Source organism: Astatotilapia calliptera, chromosome 5 (assembly GCF_900246225.1).
Source record: "Astatotilapia calliptera chromosome 5, fAstCal1.2, whole genome shotgun sequence".
In the NCBI taxonomy this organism is placed as follows: Eukaryota; Metazoa; Chordata; class Actinopteri; order Cichliformes; family Cichlidae; genus Astatotilapia; species Astatotilapia calliptera.
Window position 1 is genome coordinate 13,707,378 of NC_039306.1, and position 24,168 is coordinate 13,731,545.

Consider the following 24,168-nt stretch of genomic DNA (forward strand, 5'->3'; position numbering starts at 1 on the left):
GAACCATCCGAGCCCTTTCAATGTGGCCTCACAAAATTATCACGACCACAACAACCGTGAAAATAGTTGGATCGACACTGCTGCTCAATCACAGAGCTCTGCCTGACCAATGTTTTTCATTAGCAATTTAGCAAAGTTGATGGTGGTGGTGTGTCTGTGTGAGTGAAAGACGGAGAGGGAGAGCGAGCGACAGAATTTCTGTTATAACCTTCATTTTTATGGACGCACAGTGTGAGCACTCAGGTCGCATCAGAGCATCGGGCCGTATAGTGTGAGACCCTGCATCGTGACCTATGAACTTCTAACCCCTGCGAGTCAATCGTACAGTTTGAGCAGGAGCTGAATCGCGCGACTGAAAAAATCGCACAGTGTAAGCCCAGCATAATACGGCTTGTAGCCGAAAAATAGCTCTACTTTGTTGTGTGGGTCAACTTTTCTTGCGACAGACAGAGAGAGGCGTTGAAAGGCTGCTCCAACGGAACTTGTTGTTTTCGGAGGAAAACACGAACACAGTGTACAGTCGAGTCTTAATAGCTTACTTACAACTGGGCTCGTCAGGCAAAAAAAAAAATTCAATTCAATTCTTTATTTATTTGTCACATGTAGTTATAGCTGGTACAACATACAGTGAAATGTTTTTTCTGGCTAAAAAAGTACTCCCCCCGACTGTGCAAACATGCTAAAAAGGATTTTACATAAGCTAAGAAAAAAAGGAAAAGAAACAAAAGTTAAAAGTAAAAAAATATATAAAAAAACAATGTAAAAGTCCATATGTTTGTGCTTATAAATATATATCCATGACGTGCAAGATATTGCACTGTAATGAGTTGAATGAGAAGACTATAAAAATATACATATTTACATAGTACAGATGTATATAATAAGGTACGGATAAGGTTCAGAGAAGAAAGATAAAGTGCAAATTATGTACTGTGTGTGAGATTGTCCATCATGTTGTCCGGTTTGTGTTTTGGTTGAGGAGTCTCACAGTTTGTGGGTAAAAACTCCTCCTGAACCTTTCTGTTCTTGTTTTCAGGCTACAGAGGCGCTTCCCTGACCTCAGTGGCCTGAACAGTTTGTGGGCGGGATGGCTAGAATCCCTAATGATCCTGATGGCCCTGGATCTGCACCTTTCAGCATAGATGTCCTGCAGTGCTGGTAGAGATGTTCCCATAGTGCGTTCAGCTGTGCGCACAACCCTCTGCAGGGCACTCTTCTTGGCTGCAGTGGTTATTATTATATTTACATGCTTCCAGCTCCCGTTTTTGTTCGATGACTGCTCGTACCTTTCCACTCCCCTTTTTCTCCCTCCTAGCGCTCACAGACACATAACGTGTATGGCAGTCCATTCTCCCAGCAGCACGGACTACACTGAACATGATGCTACATTCTTTAGAGCTATGCTTGTAGCATTCTGCCTGTTAGCTTAGCACAACAACAACAACAACGAAAAGGCGCTCTCTCACCCAGGAAACACACAGTCGCAGAGAGAGAGAGCGTCGCCCTGTAACCATGGCAACCGTAACGCTGCCGCCTGGAACAAAAGAACTTAGCTGTCAAACAAAACCCAAACAGTCCTGACCCGCGACAAAATGAAACAGGAAAGTACCGCAGTGTAATCCATTTATTTCAACAAAGTAACTGTATTCTGAATACCACCTTTTTAAACGGTAACTGTAACGGAATACAGTTACTCATATTTTGTATTCTAAATACGTAACGGCGGTACATGTATTCCGTTACTCCCCAACACTGGAGATAGGTAACCCTTAATTGGGTAAGTGTAAGAAAATGCCTGGAATAATGTTATACAGATATACTGTACACTGTGTTCTCACCAAAGCAGTACTCATGTAGAGGAACATGTCTGTATACTGGCTCCAAAACCACACATGAATCTAAATATACAGTTACAGCTGGTCATATATGTTATGATGTGGTAGATAATGTGCAGGTAAATCAAAAGAAAGACAGAAAAATAAATAGCATAGAGTGCCACACTGTTTCCCTCATATACAACAATATACAGTAATGTCTGTGTAACTACACATAGTCAGTGCAGGCTGCAGAAATTGGGGATTAAACCATGTAACATTATAAGGACCTGGGCTTATTCAAATCCACAGCTTTAAATTTATGTTGTTAACCATGGATGTTTTCAGTCACTCGTATATTTACGAAGGCACGCAAGAGACTGTGCTGTGTGTATGAGTGTGTGTGTACATTTGAACAGTGCTATGTGTTATTTTCATAACTTCTTGCCCTAAGCCTGCACAAATTGCAAATTTCCTCCGCTCTTATGAGAAAACAGTTTCACATTGTTCAGATTTTCCATCTTTTTAATATTATTTCTGACTCCTTTTATATACTTTGACCACTGTCACATTTAAGGTGCTTTTAAAATGCCATTGGCCCTTTAACTTAATATCATCATTCATTTACTGGACTGGACTGGACTGGCGAGTTCAAAAGCAACACTTGTTGAGGTGGGTGAGTTTACTCAGCGGAGCTCCCAGTGAATCTGATCAAACTATTTCTGAATCAAAAGCCTAGTTCTCAGTGACATTTATGGAATTTTACATGACTAGTGCAAAGCTTTTGTTTGGTAATTTCTAGTAAGTTCATCTGGTTGAACTAGATGAAGTCCAGACTGACTATGACTTGCCTCTTCAAAGCATTTCAGACATTTTGCCTCCGAGTCTTAAAACACTCAATCTTTAGAACTGAAAATCTGGTAGTGACTGGAATTGTTTGTTCCAAACATGATTCGCTACCCCCAGGTTATTTCAAAGTTGTTTGATAAATGGGAACTGAATGTGTCTGCCATGTTTTGCACGAATCCTCATTGTACACAATTGAGAATCACAATAATGCAACACAAATCTACAAAAATACTGAACTTTAAATTTTTTTCTTTAAACAAATCTTTGTGGCTTAGCAATTTGCTCATCCAATAATGAACTAAACTCTTAAGTATGACTTTGCTGGTACATTTTTATCGTTTTTTTTTTATTTTTTTACTGAATGGAACACAAACGTAATACATTAAAGAAAGAACAGAATATCAACCAAGAGTCAAAACACACACAATACTGATTACATGTGTTCAAGTTTTTGTTATTATGGAAAATTTTAGGACAAAATAAGGAACTGAAAACGTGAATATAATTAGCATTTCACATGATAGATTTTTCTTATTCTTTATTACAAATTGTGTCATCTGTAGCTAAATTATGTTTGGGAAATTACTAGCATTTAAGCTCCACAGCTTAAAAGGCATTACATTTTGGAATAAGTATAGTATATCAGATACATTTTGGTCCAGTTGTCACATACTGATGCATAATAGGGATCCCACTGAATTACTTAACGAGTATGTTGCGGGTATAACATTTTTCAGCATATCTCACAGAGTGCAGCAGAAAACCCTCTACATCCTAAATCAACACAGTGAGACCTTGGACACATTTCTTCCACTCACGATGCCACTGTTCTAGCACTTTTAAAGTTAAAAAAAAAAACAATGTAGGAGAAGTCTGTTGCATGTGAAAAACGTTTGCCTTCTGACACAGTAAAAGTTCAGAAAGGGTATATTTTAACTCAAAGAATGACCTTTTCCTAAGCCTTTCTCAGTTTTTGTACCTTAACATAACTACAAGAGTAGACTACGAAAAGTAAAATCAAAACAAAACTAGATAATTAAAAACAAAGTTTTAGACACAAGGATGCCTTCTGGGTTTGGATTTTATACCACAAACTCCACTGAGTTCCTCGTTTGGACATTTGTTCATTTTTATACTACTTCTTTTGACAAGATTTTACTGTGCATAATGAGAAATTACACTAACGTGTCCTTAACAAGCAGCATAAGCGATGTGTATGGGCTGAGAGAGTATTGGATTGCAGCTTGCTCTGTCAGCTGCCTGTTACATACAGTAGCTTGCAAAAGTATTTGGCCCCCTTGAACTTTTACACATTTTGTCACATTACAGCCACAAACATGAATCAATTTTATTGGAATTCCACGTGAAAGACCAACACAAAGTGGTGTACACGTGAGAAGTGGAACGTAAATCATACATGATTCCAAACATTTTTTACAAATAAATACCGTATTTTCACGACCATAAGACGCACTGTACTAAAAGGTGCAGTCTCAGTTATGTGTGCCATTACTGTATTTAACACACACATAAGGCGCACTGGATTATAGGGCGCATACAAGTACCGTATGCGTATTTAAAAATAAAGCGGGAGCAAACCTGAGTTCGGTACCTTACTCACATTTTTATTAACAGTAATCGTCATCATCAACAACACACAAGCATACAAGTGTGCGTATTTAAAAATAAAGCAGGAGCAAAACGAAGTTTGGTACTCACATTTTTATCATCAAACCCATGGAAGTCCTCATCCTCTGTGTCTGAATTGAACAGCTGCGCTAAATCTCCATCAAACATGCCAGGTTCACTTTCTTCACTGTCAGAGTCACTTTCCGTGCCGTGCAGCTCCTCGGAAATGATGCCGGCTTTTGCGAAAGCTCGAACAACAGTGCCAGCAGACATGTTAGCCCAAGCATCTACAATCCATTGGCAAATTGTGGCGTAACTCGCCCGGTGCTGCCTTCCACTCTTGGTGAAACTGTGGTCCCCATCGGTTATCCATCGCTCCCAGGCCGCTCGCAGCCTTACTTTGAACGGGCGGTTCACACCGATGTCCAGCGGTTGGAGTTCCTTTGTCAGGCCTCCCGGAATGACAGCAAGCTCACAGTTCATTTGTTTCACTAGTTTTTTCACATCGGCTGTGAGATGGGCACGCATAGAGTCACAGATTAAGAGCGATGGTGATGCGTGGAAAAAAAACCACCTGGTCTCCTTACATACACCTCCCTCAGCCACTCTTTCATCATTTCCTCATCCATCCAGCCCTTTTCATTTGCCTTAATGATGATTCCTGCTGGAAACTTCTCTTTAGGCAAAGTCTGTCGCTTAAAAATCACCATAGGCGGCAGTTTCTGTCCATTAGCATGGCAGCCAAACACAACAGTGAAAGAAGATTTTTCGTGCCCCGTTGTGCGTATCGCTACCGTGCTGGTCCCCTTCTTCTCCACAGTGTGACTCACCGGGATGTCAAAAGTGAGCGGGACCTTGTCCATGTTAGTGATGTGGCTGGGCTGGATGTGTTTGTCGCCGATGTGTTTGCTGCAGTAGGAGCGGAAGATGGCCAGCTTTTCCTTATAATCCGCTGGAAGTTGCTGCGCTACCGTAGTCCTGGTCCAGATGGAAAAATGGCACCGTTTCATAAAAAGTGAAAGTGAAACTGCTTTTAGCCGAATGGTGACCGTCGAAACGCTTCTCCCGCTCGTTCTTTGCTCGATGATCCACCGCTCGAGTCTTTCCTCCAACTCGGGCCACCTCGCCTTATGTCCGCGGAAACTCAGCTGCGTTTTCTTGACCTGCCGGAGCTTGTTTTCTAGCTTCCTCCATTTGCGAACCATCGATTCGTTAATCTTAAATTCTCTCGCCGCTGCTTGATTTCCATGTTCCTCCGCGTAGCTGATGGCCTTCAGTTTAAACTGTGCTTCGTAAGCGTGTCTCTTTGCCATTTTCAGGGTTGCGCCCACACTTCACCCTTTAGCGTTCTCATGGTGTTCTCTACTACGTCCTCCTTACAACACACAGGGCGCACTGCGCTATAGGGCGCGCCGTACTTTTTGAAGAAAATCTAAGACTTTTAAGTGCGCCTTATGGTCGTGAAAATACGGTAACTGCAAAGTGGGGTGTGCGTAATTATTCAGCCCCCTTTGATCTGAGTGCAGTCAGTTGCCTATAGGCATTCCCTGATGAGTGCTAATGACTAAATAGAGTGCACCTGTGTGTAATCTAATGTCAGTACAAATACAGCAGCTCTGTGACGGCCTCAGAGGTTGTCTAAGAGAATATTGGGAGCAACAACACCATGAAGTCCCAGACAGGTCAGGGATAAAGATATTGAGAAATTTAAAGCAGGCTTAGGCTACAAAAAGATTTCCCAAGCCTTGAACATCCCACGGAGCACTGTTCAAGCAATCATCCAGAAATGGAAGGAGTATGGCACAACTGTAAACCTACCAAGACAAGGCCGTCCACCTAAACTCACAGGCCAAACAAGGAGAGTGCTGATCAGAAATGCAGCCAAGAGGCCCATGGTGACTGTGGACGAGCTGCAGAGATCTACAGCTCAGGTGGGGGAATCTGACCATAGGACAACTATTAGTCGTGCACTGCACAAAGTTGGCCTTTATGGAAGAGTGGCAAGAAGAAAGCCATTGTTAACAGAAAACCATAAGAAGTTTGCAGTTTGCCACAAGCCATGTGGGGGACACAGCAAACATGTGGAAGAAGGTGCTCTGGTCAGATGAGACCAGAGCACATAGGAGTTGAGACCAAAATGCAAAACGCTATGTGTGGTGGAAAACTAACACTGCACATCACTCTGAACACACCATCCCCACTGTCAAATATGGTGGTGGCAGCATCATGCTCTGGGGGTGCTTCTCTTCAGCAGGGACAGGGAAGCTGGTCAGAGTTGATGGGAAGATGGAAGGAGCCAAATACAGGGCAGTCTTGGAAGAAAACCTCTTGGAGTCTACAAAAGACTTGAGACTGGGGTGGAGGTTCACCTTCCAGCAGGACAACGACCCTAAACATGAAGCCAGGGCAACAATGGAATGGTTTAAAACAAAACATATCCATGTGTTAGAATGGCCCAGTCAAAGTCCAATCGAGAATCTGTAGCAAGATCTGAAAACTGCTGTTCACAAGCGCTGTCCATCTAATCTGACTGAGCTGGAGCTGTTTTGCAAAGAAGAATGGGCAAGGATTTCAGTCTCTAGATGCGCAAAGCTGGTAGAGACAGACCCTAAAAGACTGGCAGCTGTAATTGCAGCAAAAGGTGGTTCTACAAAGTATTGAATAATTATGCACACCCCACTTTGCAGTTATTTATTTGTAAAAAATGTTTGGAATCATGTATGATTTTCGTTCCACTTCTCACGTGTACACCACTTTGTGTTGGTCTTTCACGTGGAATTCCAATAAAATTGATTCATGTTTGTGGCTGTAATGTGACAAAATGTGTAAAAGTTCAAGGGGGCCGAATACTTTTGCAAGCCACTGTATGCCTGACTATGAGATAATAAGACAGAAGGAAAGGGTCAGTGCTTCCTTTTCTCCTTGAACAACTCCTATGAATCCAAACCACCCATGACTCTCTCTCTCTATATATATATATATACATATATATAGTGGGATGGACTGTAATTTTGTTCTATTTATTATTTTTTTGTCATTCAGTTTAAATGTGTTTAAAATCCTGCAGTTCCAACAGAAGCTCTAAATGTATGTAGTATCAGTGTAAAATAATAAGATGCATGTAATGCAGGGAAAATGATAGAAGATACTCTGATGATTGCAGTTCTGTCTGTAATATTGGAGGATATTTACCTATATATAAGGCATCTTGTAATGACTGTTATTATAAACTGATACTGTTTAAATATAACTGAATTATGTTGATGAAAATGAACTAATTAGGGCTCAAATGGTTGAATCCTGCACTAAAATCATCTTTGTGTGAATAAGAAGTCACACTACTGTTTGTCACATTAACTCACCATATGGTTGTGGGTGTCATCCTGTGTGTGCTCTCCCTCCTCCTCTTCTTCATCTTCCTCCTCCTCTTCAGCTTCGCTGTTCTGTCTCTGCTCATCCTCATCTTCAAGCTCTGAACTTGATTCCTCCCCTCCCTGCCATGCCTCCTCACTCTTGCACTCCTCTGTATTGATCAAATCTGCATGAACGCGAACACACACAAGAAACCCAAACGTGAGATGGACATGTCGCAACTGCGAAAACTGTAGATCAGATTTTACAAATGCTGATGATCCATGTCTTTGAGGAAAGAAAACACGGCCGTCCTCACGGGGTAATCTGATTTGAAAATAGGCCTCATGGGATAATAAAGAAAGAATGGAAATTCAATCCAGAATGAAGGAGTAATTTTTGTTTGCTTTGCTTTTTTGCAGGATAACAGTTCAATGGTCTTAGTCAGGCAAGTGCTATTGTTACTACCCCTCTTGCAGTAAATCAAATCAAGAGACATCTTCATGTAAGTACAGAAAGTGAGTAAGCATCAGTAATCTTGTTAAAAGAAATGGATTATGGTTCCAGCCATCCTTAGCAACTTTCCTCTTGTGCATAGGCCGAATCTATGGAAAAGAGCAAAAGCAGGCTTCAGAATTGTTTGGCAAAGTTTCAAAGGTGGGCTGCCATTCAGAAATCTGGAATCAGGCAACACAGACACTAACATTTTTGTGTTTCTAAAGCTGCATCCCAGACTCCTCGTACGGATACAAGTCAACTGTTTCTGATTTCTTCTCATCTTGGACTTGCTTGCTTGTGCCGTTGCATTTCTTACGTTTTTATTATTATTATTATTATTTTTTTTTTTTATAGTCAGTATTGTAATCACATTTTGGTACAGTTTTTACTGCAGTGATTAGTCCTTTTGACCAATTCGGTCCTTTTAACGATTCTTTGTTCATGTTTTTTTCTCTCTAAATTTTTCCAATATAAAGGCCGATGGTTATTTTATCAACACTTACCATTACTTTGTTTAGTTGAGCGGTGAAGTAGAAAATCGTTTATAAGGCTTTGATTTATACTGTATGCATGGCCTAGTGAGGTTATTTGAAAATAACACATGATGTTGATTCAAAGCATTCAACTTGTGTTTGTTGGCTATCCACTGAAATTCTCAATATGAAGTCCAAGGAGAGGTTGATGCCAGGGAAGGAGCCAATTCTTAGGCTGAAAACACAAAATGGACTATCAGGAAGATAGCAAAAAACTTTACATTTGGCCAGATTAACAATGTGATACATTTTAAAGGAGAAATAATTCACTGGCCAGCTCAGTGAGACCAGAAAGCCTGAAAGACCACAGAAGACAACTGAAGTGGATGATCAAAGAATTTCCTTTCCCTTTCCTCTTTCCTCGGTTAAGAAAAAACCTTCACAACACCTAGTCAAGTCAAAAACAGTCTTGAGGGTGAAGGCATTGTTGTCTCCAATGAGAATTCAGCTTTAAATACAGAGGGTTTACAACAAGCTGCAAACTGCTGGTTATGCAGAAGAAAAAGCCTTCACACCCCAGAGACAAAACCAAACAAAAAAAACATGTTTGGACAGATGAAACCAAGAATCATGGGAAGAAAAAAGTATGGAGAAGGGAAAAAAACATCTCATGATCATAAGCATGGAGGATACAGTTTTCTGGAAGTGAATCACTAGATTTTATGATTGGAGTAACAGGATGAATTCTGAAGTGTACAAGGCTATACGCTCAACTCAAATCCAGCCAAACGCTGGAAAACTGAAATGGACAGCACTTCACAATACAAACGAAAAATGACCAAACGCAGAAAAACGAGAAGGTGGAAAGAGGTGAGTGAGGAAAACAAACACAAACAAACTGGGGCCATGCGTTGTGTGGAGCTCCCTGTAATCTAGGCCTATTTAAGCTTAACTAAGCGAGGGTTAGTTAGAGGGATCCAGTCCTAACCATAAGCTTTATGCAAAAGAGGAACGATTCAAATGCTGTGATTACTCTGGAAGTAGAAAAAGTCCCATTACATCTGACTTCCACCATTGCTCCCTTTACAAACTGTGGCTGCCAGGAAAATATTTTTATTTGTTTTACTAATTCTGATTCCTGAAGAGGACAGACTCCAAGGTTGGTTGGAAACACCAAAAAGCAAACAAACAAACAAACTGTGCTCTAACCTTGATACTGGTGATCTTGAGCAGCTTTCTCAGTAAGCACACAAATATTACTAAATTTAATGGCCCCTCATATAATATGTGTATGGAAATGTTCTTATGATGTGGAAAAAAAAAAGAGTCTGCATGCAAAATTGCTCAGTTTTATGACACGTGCACACCGGCCAATTTTTGTCTTACCGCCATGTGTATGTTAGTAAATAAGACTCATTTTAAATCAGAAGGCTCATGCTCGCTGTCTCCAGTCTGCATACTATTTGTTTACCAGCTAGACCCCCTTTGCTCTATACAAGAAACAAGTTTGCTTGGAGGTGAAGTGGAAACAATGTTGATATAAGAGAAAAGGCTGCACTAAGACACAAAAGAAAGAAGAAAAATAACAGATACAAATAATGGTTTCCAAGGTTCAAGGAAGACCTATACAGTTCAATGACTGATTTTACTCAGCTAGTGCAAAATCGCAGGGACAAAGTCAAGGCCCCTTGAAAATGAGGTAATTGTTTGCATTTGTTTAGTTGACCATTACTATTTTACTACTGTTTAACTCTGATTAGCATAATCAGAGTGTGCACTGGTTTTGTAGAGTTCCAATTCCTTGAATGATTTCATTTATAATGTAAGGTATGTATGTGTGTGGGGTGGGGGTGTCACCTGTGGCAGCTATGTGTGGGTCTTCTGTGATCTGCTCCAGTCTGCCCAGCAAAGCCTCGATGTTGGCTTTAATCTGAGTCAACTCTGACTTTATCGCCTGAAGCTCTGTGCCTTTCACTGCTGATAGAGAGACACAGACAAACATAGACAGAGGGGAGGGAGGTGAGAGGGGATGTAAGTGTCCATGTCCTGATTGATAAGCCTGCAAAGAAAGCAGTGGATCCACACACTTTTAAACATTCTCTATTGTTTAAATTATCTTTTTTCCTTTTATGACAGTAACATGTCTTTCATTTTTGATCCTATTTTGAAGCTTCATTTGCGCCTTTTTTCCTTTAAAAAAGTGCCCCCCCCCCCTAAACATTTAGATTCTCTTTGATTTGATCTCATATCTCATATTTCTAAGCAGGCAATACAAAACTTTTGCTAAGCTCCTTTAATGAAAGCTGGACGTCTGCACTTTAATCACATCCTGATCGTTTGATTTAAAATCCATGGCGGTGATGTACAACGACAAAACTGTACAAGAAATGTGTCACTGTCTCCAAAGTTATGGCCCTGGCTACATCAGGTCCCTCTTCTGATCGCTTTGATGGAAATCCGTAAATATATTTTGATCTTCATCATGTGCTAGTCAAAAACTTGATGTGTTAGCAGCACCGGAGATAAAGTCAGGGGATCACCAAGAACATCTGGAGTCGTGTGTTGGGATTCATGAGCATCTGTGCCAGATTTTATGACATTACAGACAAATATCCTGCTGTGGATCAAAGTGATGAATTACAGTCTTATTCAGTAAATGTTAAACTTTTTCATCTTTTTCTTTAATCAAAGTATTCTGATGTATTTCTCTGAAACGTAATAGATTTTTCTGATCAAATGGATGAAAGCTTGTCTGTGTTTTGAAGATAGAAATGTGAGGAAATCTACTCAAGTTTTATACTATTTCTATTTAGCCTTCCATTTTCCCCCTTTAACTCTACCAGCGTACCTCTTGTGTCCTCACTTCTGCCCCCGTCCTTCTTTTCTGGTCTTTTACTCCGTTGTCCAAATTTTCTTTTAGTTTTACATTGTATTTGTATTTGTATTACATTGTATTAAAATTCTAGTTTTGTGTGCCTCTTTTTTAAAGCACTTTGTGACTCTTGTTTGTGAAAAATACTGTATAAATAGATCATTTTTTCTTTCCTTGCTTGCATTACCTTGCTGAGCCATGCCTCCCTGAATAAGGTTAAATGCAGACAATTTGGTTCTCTCAGCCAAAGTTTATTGTTATTGTAATGTAGTAGTGACAACCTCACCCTCTTTGTTTAATCCTATTAAACCTATGGGGCAATTAAATTTTTGTTTTCAACTTTGAATTTCGACAGACTCTTTGTCTGGAAAAATGCTCCCTTTATTATTCCTACAATAAAGATATCAAAGGCAATGGAACAGATCCAAAAATCCAAAAGATGCATCTCTGTTTGACATAAAAATAAGACAGCTGAACCCTTTGATGACCTTTCAGTGATCTTACACACACACACACAGCCTCACACACAAAGACAAACCTTGAGATAAGAGGTCTGCCAGAAGCTAGTAATAAATCGACACATCGCTGCAGTGACTTGGCATTAGTTTCTCTTTACCACTTATCACGACCTCTAGGGAAGATCTGTTTTTTACAGCATACAGAATCACCAAGATAAAAGTTTTCAGATCTAATGGGTGTTTTGCCTTTGATGGCTGTTAAGATTGTAAAGATTTCACCAGAAGCAACTGGACGCAAGCTGCACTCAAGCTGTGTATGTTGCTGTAAGGACTGGGGAAAAAGACACTTTTTCTTTTAAGTAGACAAGATGGCTTGTCGTGCAGAAATCGATGATTGGATTAATGAAATTAAATTGTTACCAGGACTTCATGTCTTCACTCTTTCCACCCTTCTCCCTCGCACACAAACCCAAGAATCCCCCCCGCCTTTTACGGCTTGTCTGTTCATTACAAGTTATACATGCAGGCACAACCCGAAGCCTTATCACACAGGCTCTTTTAGAAGGTTGCTCTGACTCTAGACCCCAGGCGATAAAAGACCTGGCAGTCTTCCGTTGCCTGCTTGTGCTGCCATGGCTTTTTGCCTTATTCCATCTCTGGTATTAGACACTGGTGTCTGACGCTTTTATTTTGGTCTTACATTTATTCTACTGAAGACTTTATGAACAATCACTAAAACTCTGACTTTTTCTCTCTGACTAACTTATGTATACCTTTTTGATCTTTAAGCTCGAATAAGCACAAGCTCAATTCAATACAAAGAATCGACCCGAGCAACGCAGTTTCTGCTACATTATTGCTGCCCTATCTGGAGAATTGTTATTTTGTTGTCCAGCACATGAGATTCCTTTCACACTTAAAGAGTCTAATTTTGATTAATGAATTTATTAGAGTTATTTGACTTCAAACAAAAGGGACCCAGAATCTGCCTTTAATATCTCCCAGCCCACACACTGTGACGTCAGCTCAAGCCAACATTCAGCTAATCCGCATTGTTCAACCCACGCCTGGCGCCTGCTGAATTCTGGAGAGTGTCACCTCTTTGGACAGCTGTGTGAGAAGAACCAGAACCAAAAAAACAACTCTGGATCCAATTCATGACTGTACCACGAAGGTAATGATGTACCATTCCTTTCTATGACAAAGACCCGCTGAAATTTGAATTTGATTTAATTAGTTTCCTGTAGCATTTTGCTCATATAAACCCGCTAACCCTTAAGGCTGCACGAGAATTGGGTATTCTAACATGGTACTGTAACATGGCGGAACTGAAAATAAAACATTATGTGTTATTATCCTCACAAAACATTATGTTAATAAAAGAAGAACTGTTTTTTTATAGTTACAGTGATAACTTAATAATATGAGTGTATTATTATTTATTTAAGTATTCTCTTAAAGCCGCAGGAAACAGAAATAAACTGAATACTATAAAAGAAAAAAGAAAAAGGCCACATGTAGCTGTATGTAACAGCATTTTTTTATTTATTTCATAGAACAAAATAATTTTTGTATGAAGCTACATGACTATATATATTTTAAATGTGATACTGGCATCTATTGTATTTGATGCAATAAACTAATTTTGACTATTCTTTTGAATTTAAATGCACAGACAATATTCTTGAAGGGGGTCAACAGCGAGCAGGAAAACAAAAGATACTACCATTTAAAACCGATGAGAACTTCTTTATTTAAAAAAATGGGGGGGGGGGTTAGTAAAGTTCTTTGGACACAGAAGTCGCTGAAGTTCATATCACTTCTATCTACAACTAAGTTCCTAACTTAATCCAAGGTTTGTTAAAATGTCATCTGTTTCCCATTTCCATGCTGGAGGGAAGTATCTTCAAGGCAGCGCTGTGATGGATGTGACCATGCTTATGCTTTGTCTATGATAGTTTTAATATTAAAAAAAAACAAAAAAAACCCTTTCCATGTATTAGTTTTTGGAAATGATTGATAGAGCTTAAATTATTATTTTGGTCTTATTCGGCGTATACATAGATGCCTTTTCACAAAAGCTTATCGCAGCTTGAAAGGTAAAATCTTCAATTCTTCAAAAAAATCTTTAAAGATTACATGAAATGTGCTAAATTGTTATGGAAGTGAGTAATAATGGTTAAAGTATTCACTAAAACAACTAAAACTCATCTTTTTGGAGTTTGATTAACATTAACTGCTTTACTGCTCTGGTATCTTTTTTGTCGTGAAGCACTTCATGATCTCTGTCTTGAAAACTGCTATATAAATAAAAATTTACTTACTTAATGCATAGAATGCAAAACAGGATACACAAATCTAAAGTAAAAAAGCAAGAAAACCAAGATTTATTGTTTTAAAGAAAAGAATACACATCATGTAAATACAAATCTAAAAGCTGGGCCGTTACTAGATAATTATTTAATTATCCTTTATTAACAATTTTAAAAAAGAAATATTCAAAAGTAAAAAAAGTAAAAAAAAAAAGTTTTATTAAGGCAATTTTATTTATGTAGTGTATTTCATTACACTCAATATGCTTATGTCCTCATGTGGGTTGTGTTAAAGCTGAGGTCCCTTGACGGTGAAGCAGGATCATCTTTAGATTTAAGTCTTGATTTGGAACAGACAGAAGAGCCCCCAGCTCAAGCTCTAAGGCTGCAAACATTTCTCCTATGTAGCTCGGGGCCAGACCCAGATAAGTTACGAAAGTCATCAGCAAAATAAAACAAAAATAAATCCCAAAATATACAGTACATAGGAACACTGTAGAGAAGCCAGGACTGGTTATTCTACTCATTCTAACTTCATTCTGAATTGGAGGCAAGAAAGATAATTTTTTCATATTTAGCCCAGAAAAGAGGTAGTAGATGTAGTCTCCAAAGCAAATAAAAGCATGAATGGCTTTTTCTATATGGGAGTATGAAAACGAGCGGTAATAGCGGTAGTAAATATTAATAGTCAAATTAAAATCATGTGAAATATAAAAATGTCATACCGTTGACCATAGGTCCAGTTGTTTAAGGATGTCCTGTGTAACTGCAAGCAAAACTTAGTTCATATCAGCGAGCATTAGGCCAAAAAAACCTGTTCTGATATCCCCAAAAAATCTGCAGTTAAAAAAGGCTTTTGTTTATTCTCTTTAAAACAATTTGCAATGTAAGTTTAATGAATACACAGAAAGACACTTAAATCTGTGACATGTAAATTGCTTTGTGAGCTCTACGTAGACTGAAAAATTCAGGGAGCTGACAGGGCCTTTGCATAATTTGTTTAGAATCTGAATATGCTTTCAATTCATGTGATGGGCAACTGGTAAAAAAAAAGGAAAGAAAAAAAACAAGAGAAAAAACAAGAGAGAGACAAGGATTAACCTGATGTTTTGGCCTTCCAATGTCATGTAAAAGCAGGGCTTGAAAGATAGATGAAGAGGAGGTTTGAGACAGGGTGGAGCTGGTTAGAAATTTAACCAGAAGAGATAATGAATAAGAGAAAAGCAAGAAATATATGTAGTCAGAAGGAAAATGTTTGGTGACAGAGCTGTGTGTTTTTCCTAAAATCAATATCACTGACAATTTGAGAATTTAACAAGTTATATGTACAGAATTGTATATCAATATATGTACGTGCATATTTACTTTCTTAAAATGTTGATATTTATTTTTACTTCTACTTGGAAAAGTAAACAGTGACAAACTAAAGTCAACACATCAGACTTTAATGGTGGATTAATGTGGTGTAGGTACTGCAATGCTTTACAACAGCTTCTTGTAAAGCAAAACTGGCTGATGGTTCATTTGTACACGTTGAAACTCACATCTTTGTTTGTTGCCATTGCTGGTTGGGAGGATGGAGGCGTTACACGCCAGCAGTTTGACAGGCAGAGACTTGACCCGTCGTACGAGGGGTACAGCCACTCTCGGGCGTTTGACTGGCACCACACGTGGAACAGGAGACACTCTGCCACGGTACTCAAACAACCTGCGAAGAGGAAGGTGAGGGGAGACAGAAAGAATGAGAAGGAAGCAGGGGCATCAAAGTAAAGAAAGATAGAAAGGAGGGTTGAAAAGGAGGGAAACAAGAGGAAATGTTGAGATAGGAGAATAGAGGTCAAATAAGGAGGCAATGTTTTGAAAATGACGTTGTGCTAAAAAAAAAACTACATTTATCTTTAGCTGAATCTATGAAAAATGCCAAAGATGAAACAGTTTGACAGCATAAAATAGTATTTTGCATAAAACCTGGGATACCTCGCTACTGTGTGTTGAGTGTCACGGAAAAATTTGAGAAAACTGGACGTGGAAGATAAAAAAAGAAGATGGAAGCTTTAGATGTTGTATTATCGCTTATATTCTTTTGATTTTTTTTTTTAGATATTTATTGGTGTATGTGTGTGTGTGTTGTATCTTGTATCCTTTATTTCATGTGCTGAACTTTGGTCAAATTTATTGTTTTAAATGTGCTTTATGAATAAAAATTTGCCTTAGAATGTACTGGGAGCCTAAAATAAACTATCTGACAGATAGCTATCTGTACAATGCAGTGGAGGCTCTATCATGGTTTATGGCTTCATTTCACCTAGTGGTGTGGGGAAGCTTGTCAAAATTGATGGAATTACAAATTCAGAAAAGTATGATCATATTTGTATCCACCATCTGGGAAACATTAGATTGACAACAGCTTCAATTTTTAATATGACAATGATCCCAAATACGCTGCAGTACAGTACAAGTATACCTGGATAGAAAAATACACAACATCTGTCATGGACTGGCCTCCCCAGAGCCTTGACCTCGACAGCCTTACTGAAGCAGTGTGAGATTGGATATATGGATGTGTCTGGAAACTTGCTTAAAAAAAGCGGGAAAAAAAGTACATTCAAGTAAATAATTTATGCAAAAAAAAAAACAAAAACTGACAGTAAAGCTGAGAATGTCTGGCTTTGTGACTGTGCTGCTCACAGCTATACGTAAAAATCACCCAAACAATACCAAGATTTAATGGCCACATTTATTAGGTTCCTGGCTTTTTTAGTACTTCCATTGGCAACTGCTCAGCAAAGAATCAACAACAACTATTAAGGTATTCTATTAGCCTTGTAACTTCTCAGCAGAGCTTTTGGGAAAAACATCTGTTGCAAATGGTTTACTTGGATTTTATGAGGATAAACACTTTGAAAAAAGACTTTATTACTATTGTGGAAAAACAATATTTTTGATCTTTCTTTGTGGAACTTCTGGTAGTTTGTTACCCCTGTGGCTTTAACACAGTGATTTAGTAATGTTTTGAGCCTTTAGTAATTTCAAAGCTTGGCATTTGTGTTTTATTGAGCATGACATCTAAATAAAAGTGGTTTAGAAATTCCAAGGCAAAATAATTTACGCAGGCATCATTTTATCATTTTATGAAAGAGTCCACAGAAAGAGCCAGAGGAAAAATGTCTTTTTTGAAATCCAACATATGAGCCTCATTTTCTTGTGGTACACCCTGATGACAGTCTGCTGATGGCTTAAATAAATTTATGAACTTCATGTTTCACAAGTTTAAAAAATATATGCAAAGTTATGTTGCCAAAGTAATACAATTGGGTTACATTACAGTTCAGCCAAACATAAATCTGTAATAAATTAAACCTTTTGAAACATTTTCAATTTTAAATCTCAGTTGTGTTTGAACATGTTGCTGCAAATAAAAGAAACATGAGCTCATGCTGTGAAACTGCTGAGGCAATTCAATAAACATCAAATGTCTTTAAACAAATTGGAATAAGCAGAATAAGCTGAGGAGCAGAAATGAATTACGACGGCCCAAACAAGTTGATTCTTAATTATGAATTGTAAAATAGTTTTGAAATAACTTCATTTAGCAATATCTGCCACTGGTTATTTATTTGGCAAAGATTAGCAACAACCAGGCTAATGTAGGGACAGAATGTCAGTTAAATGGACGATGGTGGCTCAAGAGTTGGGAGTTCGCCTTGTAATCGGAAGGTTGCCGGTTTGAGCTCCGGCTTGGACAGTCTCGGTCGTTGTGTCCTTGGGCAAGACACTTCACCCGTTGCCTACTGGTGGTGGTCAGAGGGCCCGGTGGCGTCAGTGTCCGGCAGCCTCGCTTCTGTCAGTGCGCCCCAGCGTGGCTGTGGCTACAATGTAGCTTGCCGTCATTCAGTGTGTGAATGGGTGGATGACTGAATGTGTAAAGCGCTTTGGGGTCCTTAGGGACTCGTAAAGCGCTATACAAATACAGGCTATTTAAAGCCAGTGAGTCTTTTATCGCATAAAAAGGTAAACATTTACATATTTTCTATATCTGCTTGAGAGCCATCATCTCTTACTGAGGTTTTAAATTTTGTTGCGCTAGCTAATGGTAAGAAACCCTGGCCATGTTGAACTCGTTTTGTGGGTTCAGGTGTAGTCCACAACCTTAGGCAGCTTTACAAATTATAATGAGGAAAAGGCCAGCCCTTATTAAGTGCATTGATTAGGAGAAACAGATAAATAATCTATTACATACATTTATTTTACTGTTTTTAAATATATTTGTATTTATTTTACTCCCATCCCAAAGAACCCGAGATTAAAAGCAAAAGATGTGACTGCCAGCTCTAATGATCTCTGTAGCTGAATAAAAAGCAGGAACTCAACAGTTGCTTGTTTAATGTATTAAACGCTGAGAAGAATGAATAATTTAAAGAGTAATAAATTTATAAAACTATGCAGATTTCTATAATGCAATCTCAACAACATAATCCCATTCTGCGTAACACACTGATTTACTTTAAATGGTAAGAATGTGGCCATTTCTTCTGTTTGTGGGAGAGCAATGAACTACTACAATTTAACGTCCCAAGTCTGAAAAAGGGTTCCAGGAACCTCACAGTTAAAAAGTTAACTGCTTAAATCAAAATCTTTATTTACACCCAGGAGAAAACATGTCATGTGTTGGTTATTCAATTCGGGTCATGAAAAATAATGACATTTTTTAGAAACCTTCTGGATTATGGTGATTTAATTCAACCACTCTGGGAACAATGAACTCCATTTGGTTTTACTACATTATGTGCTATCCTGCACAGGATGTCCTGCTAAGCCTGCAGTTTGAAACTTTTTGGACAAGCAACATCATTTTTTGGTCTGTTTTCAGTAATACGCCCAAACAAAGTCCATAACTTCTAGATTTACACACTCCTGGAAGTTGTTCAGATATTAGATAAACTGAGATTTTTGCAGATAGCAATAAAACTGTAAAGTCAAAGAGCTGATAGTCATCGCACATAATTTGTCCAGATGGCATGGCGATTTCCTCCACTAACTTAATAAAAACCATGAAATGGTAAATCATATTGTGTAATATGAAAACATAATACCACCATTAAACAAAGCTATTCTGCTGGGCCACGCAAACCCCAGCAGAAAAAGTCCCTGATCCCCTGATTTACTGTAAAGATCATACTTTAGGAGGTGGATAAACTTTGATCCCAGCTCAGGTGATGTAGGGTCATGAGTTTCAAAATAAATAAGATACAGTAAAAAGAATGGGGGAAAAAGACAACAGCAGAAGCATTCTCTCTCATAGAGTCCATTTTTGATATAGAAGTAGATCCACTTAACTCAGATTTTTCAATTTTAGGGTCATCGTATTTTATTTCACATGTGCACAGCCTCAGCCTGAACACTCTTAAGCTATAAAAATACTTATAGCCTGGACTATTTGTAATATTTTTACATTTAAAAATGTGAGTGAAAAAGTGAGATTGACACATGGGATGGGTGTAAATCAGTGCTGAGGTCTGTGGCCCAGCTGGTCAGCATGTTTCACCAACTGTTAACAAAATGTGTCTGCCCACTTGAGCTCAGAAAAAAATCTACAACTATGGTTTTGAAGCTGGAGGGACCGAAATGGGTTTGAGAACCCAAATTGTGGACAAAAGGTGAGTGGGTGCAAGCTATTGATTTGTTTTCTTCGCAGGGTGGTTGAACACTGGGAATACGACTGTAAACATCTGGAAGGAATTCTGCGTAGCAGTGCTGTTCTTTGGAAAGCTTTGGAAATAAGCCAGTTAAGGTGGCTGATTCAGATACCTGATTAAGAATGGGACACGGATGCCTCCGTGTGGAGGCGCATCTTACCCGCCCTTTCCCAAGTCTGCCAACACGACAATCCAGTCTGGAGCAAGTGTCACATAAAAGAAGTAATAGATGGAATATTGCACATTGCCAATATTAGACAAAAAAACTCACTGATGTAATGCTTTATTTGTAAATACACAATACAATCAAGTTGTTGTGTGTGCAATGATCCTAAACTTGTAACAGTAAACAAGGCCAGGTTCATGAAGCAATGTTTTTGCCAGTTTGGCCTGGAATAACTTGGCTCACATCAATCCCCATCAAACATTATTTGGGATAAGGCTGTGAGCCTGTTCCCAACTTTTGAAATGATCTTGTAGCTAAATGAAAGCACATTACTGCAGAAAGGTTTCAAAATCTTGTGCTAATCTTTTCCAGAGCAATGAATTATTATCACAGCATATGAATGTCCTATGAATGTAGCTTTAACATCTTCACCAGCCACACAAGGGTGTTCACAAACCTTTGGCCATAAATTCTCTGTTGTTCCTATGCTCTGATTTTTAGCAAAGAAAGCCACAATTAATTAGAGTGAGGCTGTCTTTTGTTTTGTTTTGTTTTTTTAAATTTAGTTTTTAATTTTAAAAGAGGATATCTGTTGACAGAAGATATCTACACTGCGTGAGGCTCACAGCTGGTGTGGCAGAGATGTACAGAGAAGTTTTTTTTCGTTTGTTTATTGTTAAGACCATGACTTGTGCATGCGTAGTAAGTGTGAGCATACACTTCACTGACTTTGCTGTGGGTGTAAATACACGAATCGGTTTCTTTCTGATTAGCTTTAAACATGTATAGGGTCTACAATTGGGAAGTCATTAAATATGTGTGTTCTTTAAATATTGTCCTAATAGTATATACAAGTATTAAATAAGTTGTAGGAAGCAACCACTTCGTTCTACAATTCTGATATACTTGTCTTTTAAATAAGTTGGCAATGTGAGAGTCATGCTGTGGTAATCCTTGGATGAGGTGCTTATTTAATTTCAAACTGATGGTGCGTATAAATGATCTTTCAAGTCCAAACCACAGAAACTGGTTTACGCTGGGTTCACAGGATTGCATATGCTATCCACACAAATGCCATTAATCCTTTATGGCATGCTGAATGAAATAAATTTAGACACTTTTTCGCAAGTGACAGTATATTGGAACATGACAAGAAATAAATAATAACTATTATCTACCAAACTGGTTAGTGACAGTTCTAGGTTAGATGTATGTTCCAGTTTCTTTGTGAGCACATACAATATTTACCTCAGCTAGTCTTCCAACAGAAAGGGGGTTAGAGTCATAGTCTCCATGTCTGACCTAGTTTTCAGGCCACATGTTGTTTTTGTCTCTCTTTCTCCTGTCTTTCCTCTGTCTGCGTGGGTTGAGCTCACCTGGGCTCCCGCCCTTGGCCCACGCACCTGGTGTAATCAACCACTTGCCACGGATCTGTCTGATTGCATTCTTTGCCCAAGCCACTATTTAAGATGGTGGTTCAGTGGGCTTCTTTGCTGGATTGCTGAGTAACCTCAATTCCCTGGACCTGCTTCCTGACCTGTTTTCCCTGAAGTCTGGCAATGTGGTGTGGTGTGGAAACGCGACAACGGACAAAGGAGTGGAGAGCGAGAGCGTGGAGTGTGTTTATTGGACCTGTTTCCCTTCCTTCCCTGGAAATCCATAACCCTTCGCACTGAATATAGTTTCACCTGGTGATTGTGTAAATAAAATTGTGACTTTTCTTTCTAACCCCGCTGGTCTGCACCTCAGTTCATTCCGTCCTTGTGACATCAAATCAACCTACTATGAGCTTACAGTTTAGTCTTTCCAATATATAGGAATTTTATCTTTTCATAAAACATATTTACACTCCTAATAATTTGGTGAAAGAATAAGATGGTAGAAAGATGCTTATTTTCTCTGCTACCTCTTCTGAGTTAATTTTTATATACTTGTGATATTAAATATTCTCCAAATATTGTTAGTTGCCCTGCAGGTTAGAACGCTCTCCTTGTAACTCTGCGATTTTGAGTGTGCATATGGCATAACCAGTGTTGGGTGTAACACATTACAAAGCAACATTACTTCAGTTATATTTACGTATACTGTAGCAAACAGTTGTGGTCAAAAGTCATGTACTTACTGACATTTCAAACTTGTTCACCCAGTTCTTGTTTTCTAATGTCATTAAAGATGTCTGCTGTACAATCATACCACCCTGGACTAGAAACAAAATAACTTCAGAGGTGGCAAAAGTAGAGATACTTAAGTAAAAGAACATTTTTGAAAAAATTAAAAGCTGAAGTACTCAATCAACTTCTTAACTTAAAGTAATAAATAATAAAAAGTACAGACTCGGAAATGTACTCCAAGTATGAAAATAAAAAGGAGCACTTTAAAGGACAATTCTACCAGCTATTTTTGTCATGTGCTATATTAATTCAGTACACAATAATATAAAATGAATATGAAAGTTATTCCAATCTAAATTCTAATTTTCATGAATGTACTCAGTTTAAATCTGTTATGTAGGACACAGTGAAAAACAATTTAAAAATACCTTAATTTTCTGTTGCCTACATTATAGAGTTGATTTTGCCTCCACAGTTAAACAGGAAAAAGAGTACAGTCAGGAGTTAAAGTGGGATTCAGCAGGTAGGGGAACACAAAGATTGGTTGTAGTGGCGATAATTTCCATTGACAGTTCCAGTGTACAAGCTTTAATCAGCTGACTCGTGCTGCTTTGAGGTTTACCTTCTTTATAGTTTTACACAAATGAATTCAAACCCAATGCTTCACAAGCTGTCTTAGCTGATTTCGATTCTCTAAACTGGAGATGGGGTGAAAGCAGTCAGCCTTTGAAGGGGTGGAAATTTGATATTACTTGACAAATTTGAAACTGTGTGGGTGATTATTAGAAGTGGAAATTGTATGGATAAAGGAATACATGCCAATATATAATGTAGCACCAATTCACAATAACAGCTGTGTTAAGGCATTTCAAATCACAATGTAAAGATCCCACAACGTTAGATGGAAACTATCTGAAAAGTCCTTATGAGCATGCACTTGGCAATACTGGCAAAGAAGATCTCCCTTCTCACAGAAAGTGACCTCCAACAGTCACAGACAGGGCCCTAACCCAGCCATCTGCTGTGACATGACATGCAGCCATAACATATAAATGTAATGCAAGTATATACAGGCAAGAGGGGAAGAAATGCTTAGTGCATCATGGATCAAGTCCACCAGGAGCCAAAGCCTATAGCAGCATAACTATGGGATGGCTCAGGGCTAGCTGACCTAACCATAAGCTTTAATAAAAAAACAAAGTTTAACGCGGAAGGTGTCTGGTATCTGAACCCAAATTATGAACTGCTCCACAGGCTTTCAGGCTTGCCTTTTAAAGAAAGAAAATTATAATAGCTGTAGGCTATACTTTCCATTATGCTTCTAGCAGCTCCAAGAACCACAAGTAAGCATGTACTCTAAGAGCGAATTGCTCTATTGGGATAATCTGACACTAAACAGCAGTGGTGTGCGGTAACTTTTACAGAAAGGCAAACATATCTTTTTCTGTCACCCAAATAGTGAAAGAAAGGGTTTGCATGGGTTACAGGAAGCATCCCAAGGCAAGCATCCCACACTAGCCCACATTTTAGCCATGTGTTCAAACACCCCTGAGAGCAAAATTCTCAGTTCACTCTTTGTTTAGAGGTAAACTTTAGTGGAATTGTGATGTATAAGAGGATTAATAAACGCAACTGGTCTTCTTCTCTGGGAGACGGAGAAACCTCAATTACCCCCACTTCACTCCATTAGACTTTTGTATTTCAAACTGTTAGCATGACCATCTTGAAACACGAATGCTTGGTACCACAAGCTTCAAAAACCTCAACATATAATGACACCGAATAACCCCCTGTTGTTTTAGTGATTTTCTTTCCTCTGGGTAAATGCAAAGATTGGATACAGATACTATTTTAACATCTAGTGTCATCTGGATGCATTATCATAGATTCTTCTCACCAAGCAACTTCTGTTTTCTGTTCTGCTCACACATGTAGTTGT

The 24,168-nt window shown here is 38.7% G+C and overlaps 1 protein-coding gene across 5 annotated transcripts in view; it reads right to left on the reverse strand.

The window, feature by feature from the left end:
- Nucleotides 1-24,168, reverse strand: part of raly (RALY heterogeneous nuclear ribonucleoprotein) — a 130,276-nt gene that overhangs the window by 17,511 nt on the left and 88,597 nt on the right. For 4 of the 5 annotated variants that reach the window (XM_026167344.1, XM_026167341.1, XM_026167346.1 and 1 more), the window contains 3 exons: nt 15,801-15,964; nt 10,472-10,591; nt 7,655-7,830 (listed from right to left, as the gene is read on the reverse strand). In XM_026167344.1, the coding sequence (XP_026023129.1) occupies nt 7,655-7,830; nt 10,472-10,591; nt 15,801-15,964 (460 nt within the window). The remainder of the gene's footprint in view (nt 1-7,654; nt 7,831-10,471; nt 10,592-15,800; nt 15,965-24,168) is intronic. The other variant, XM_026167343.1, reaches the window with a different exon arrangement.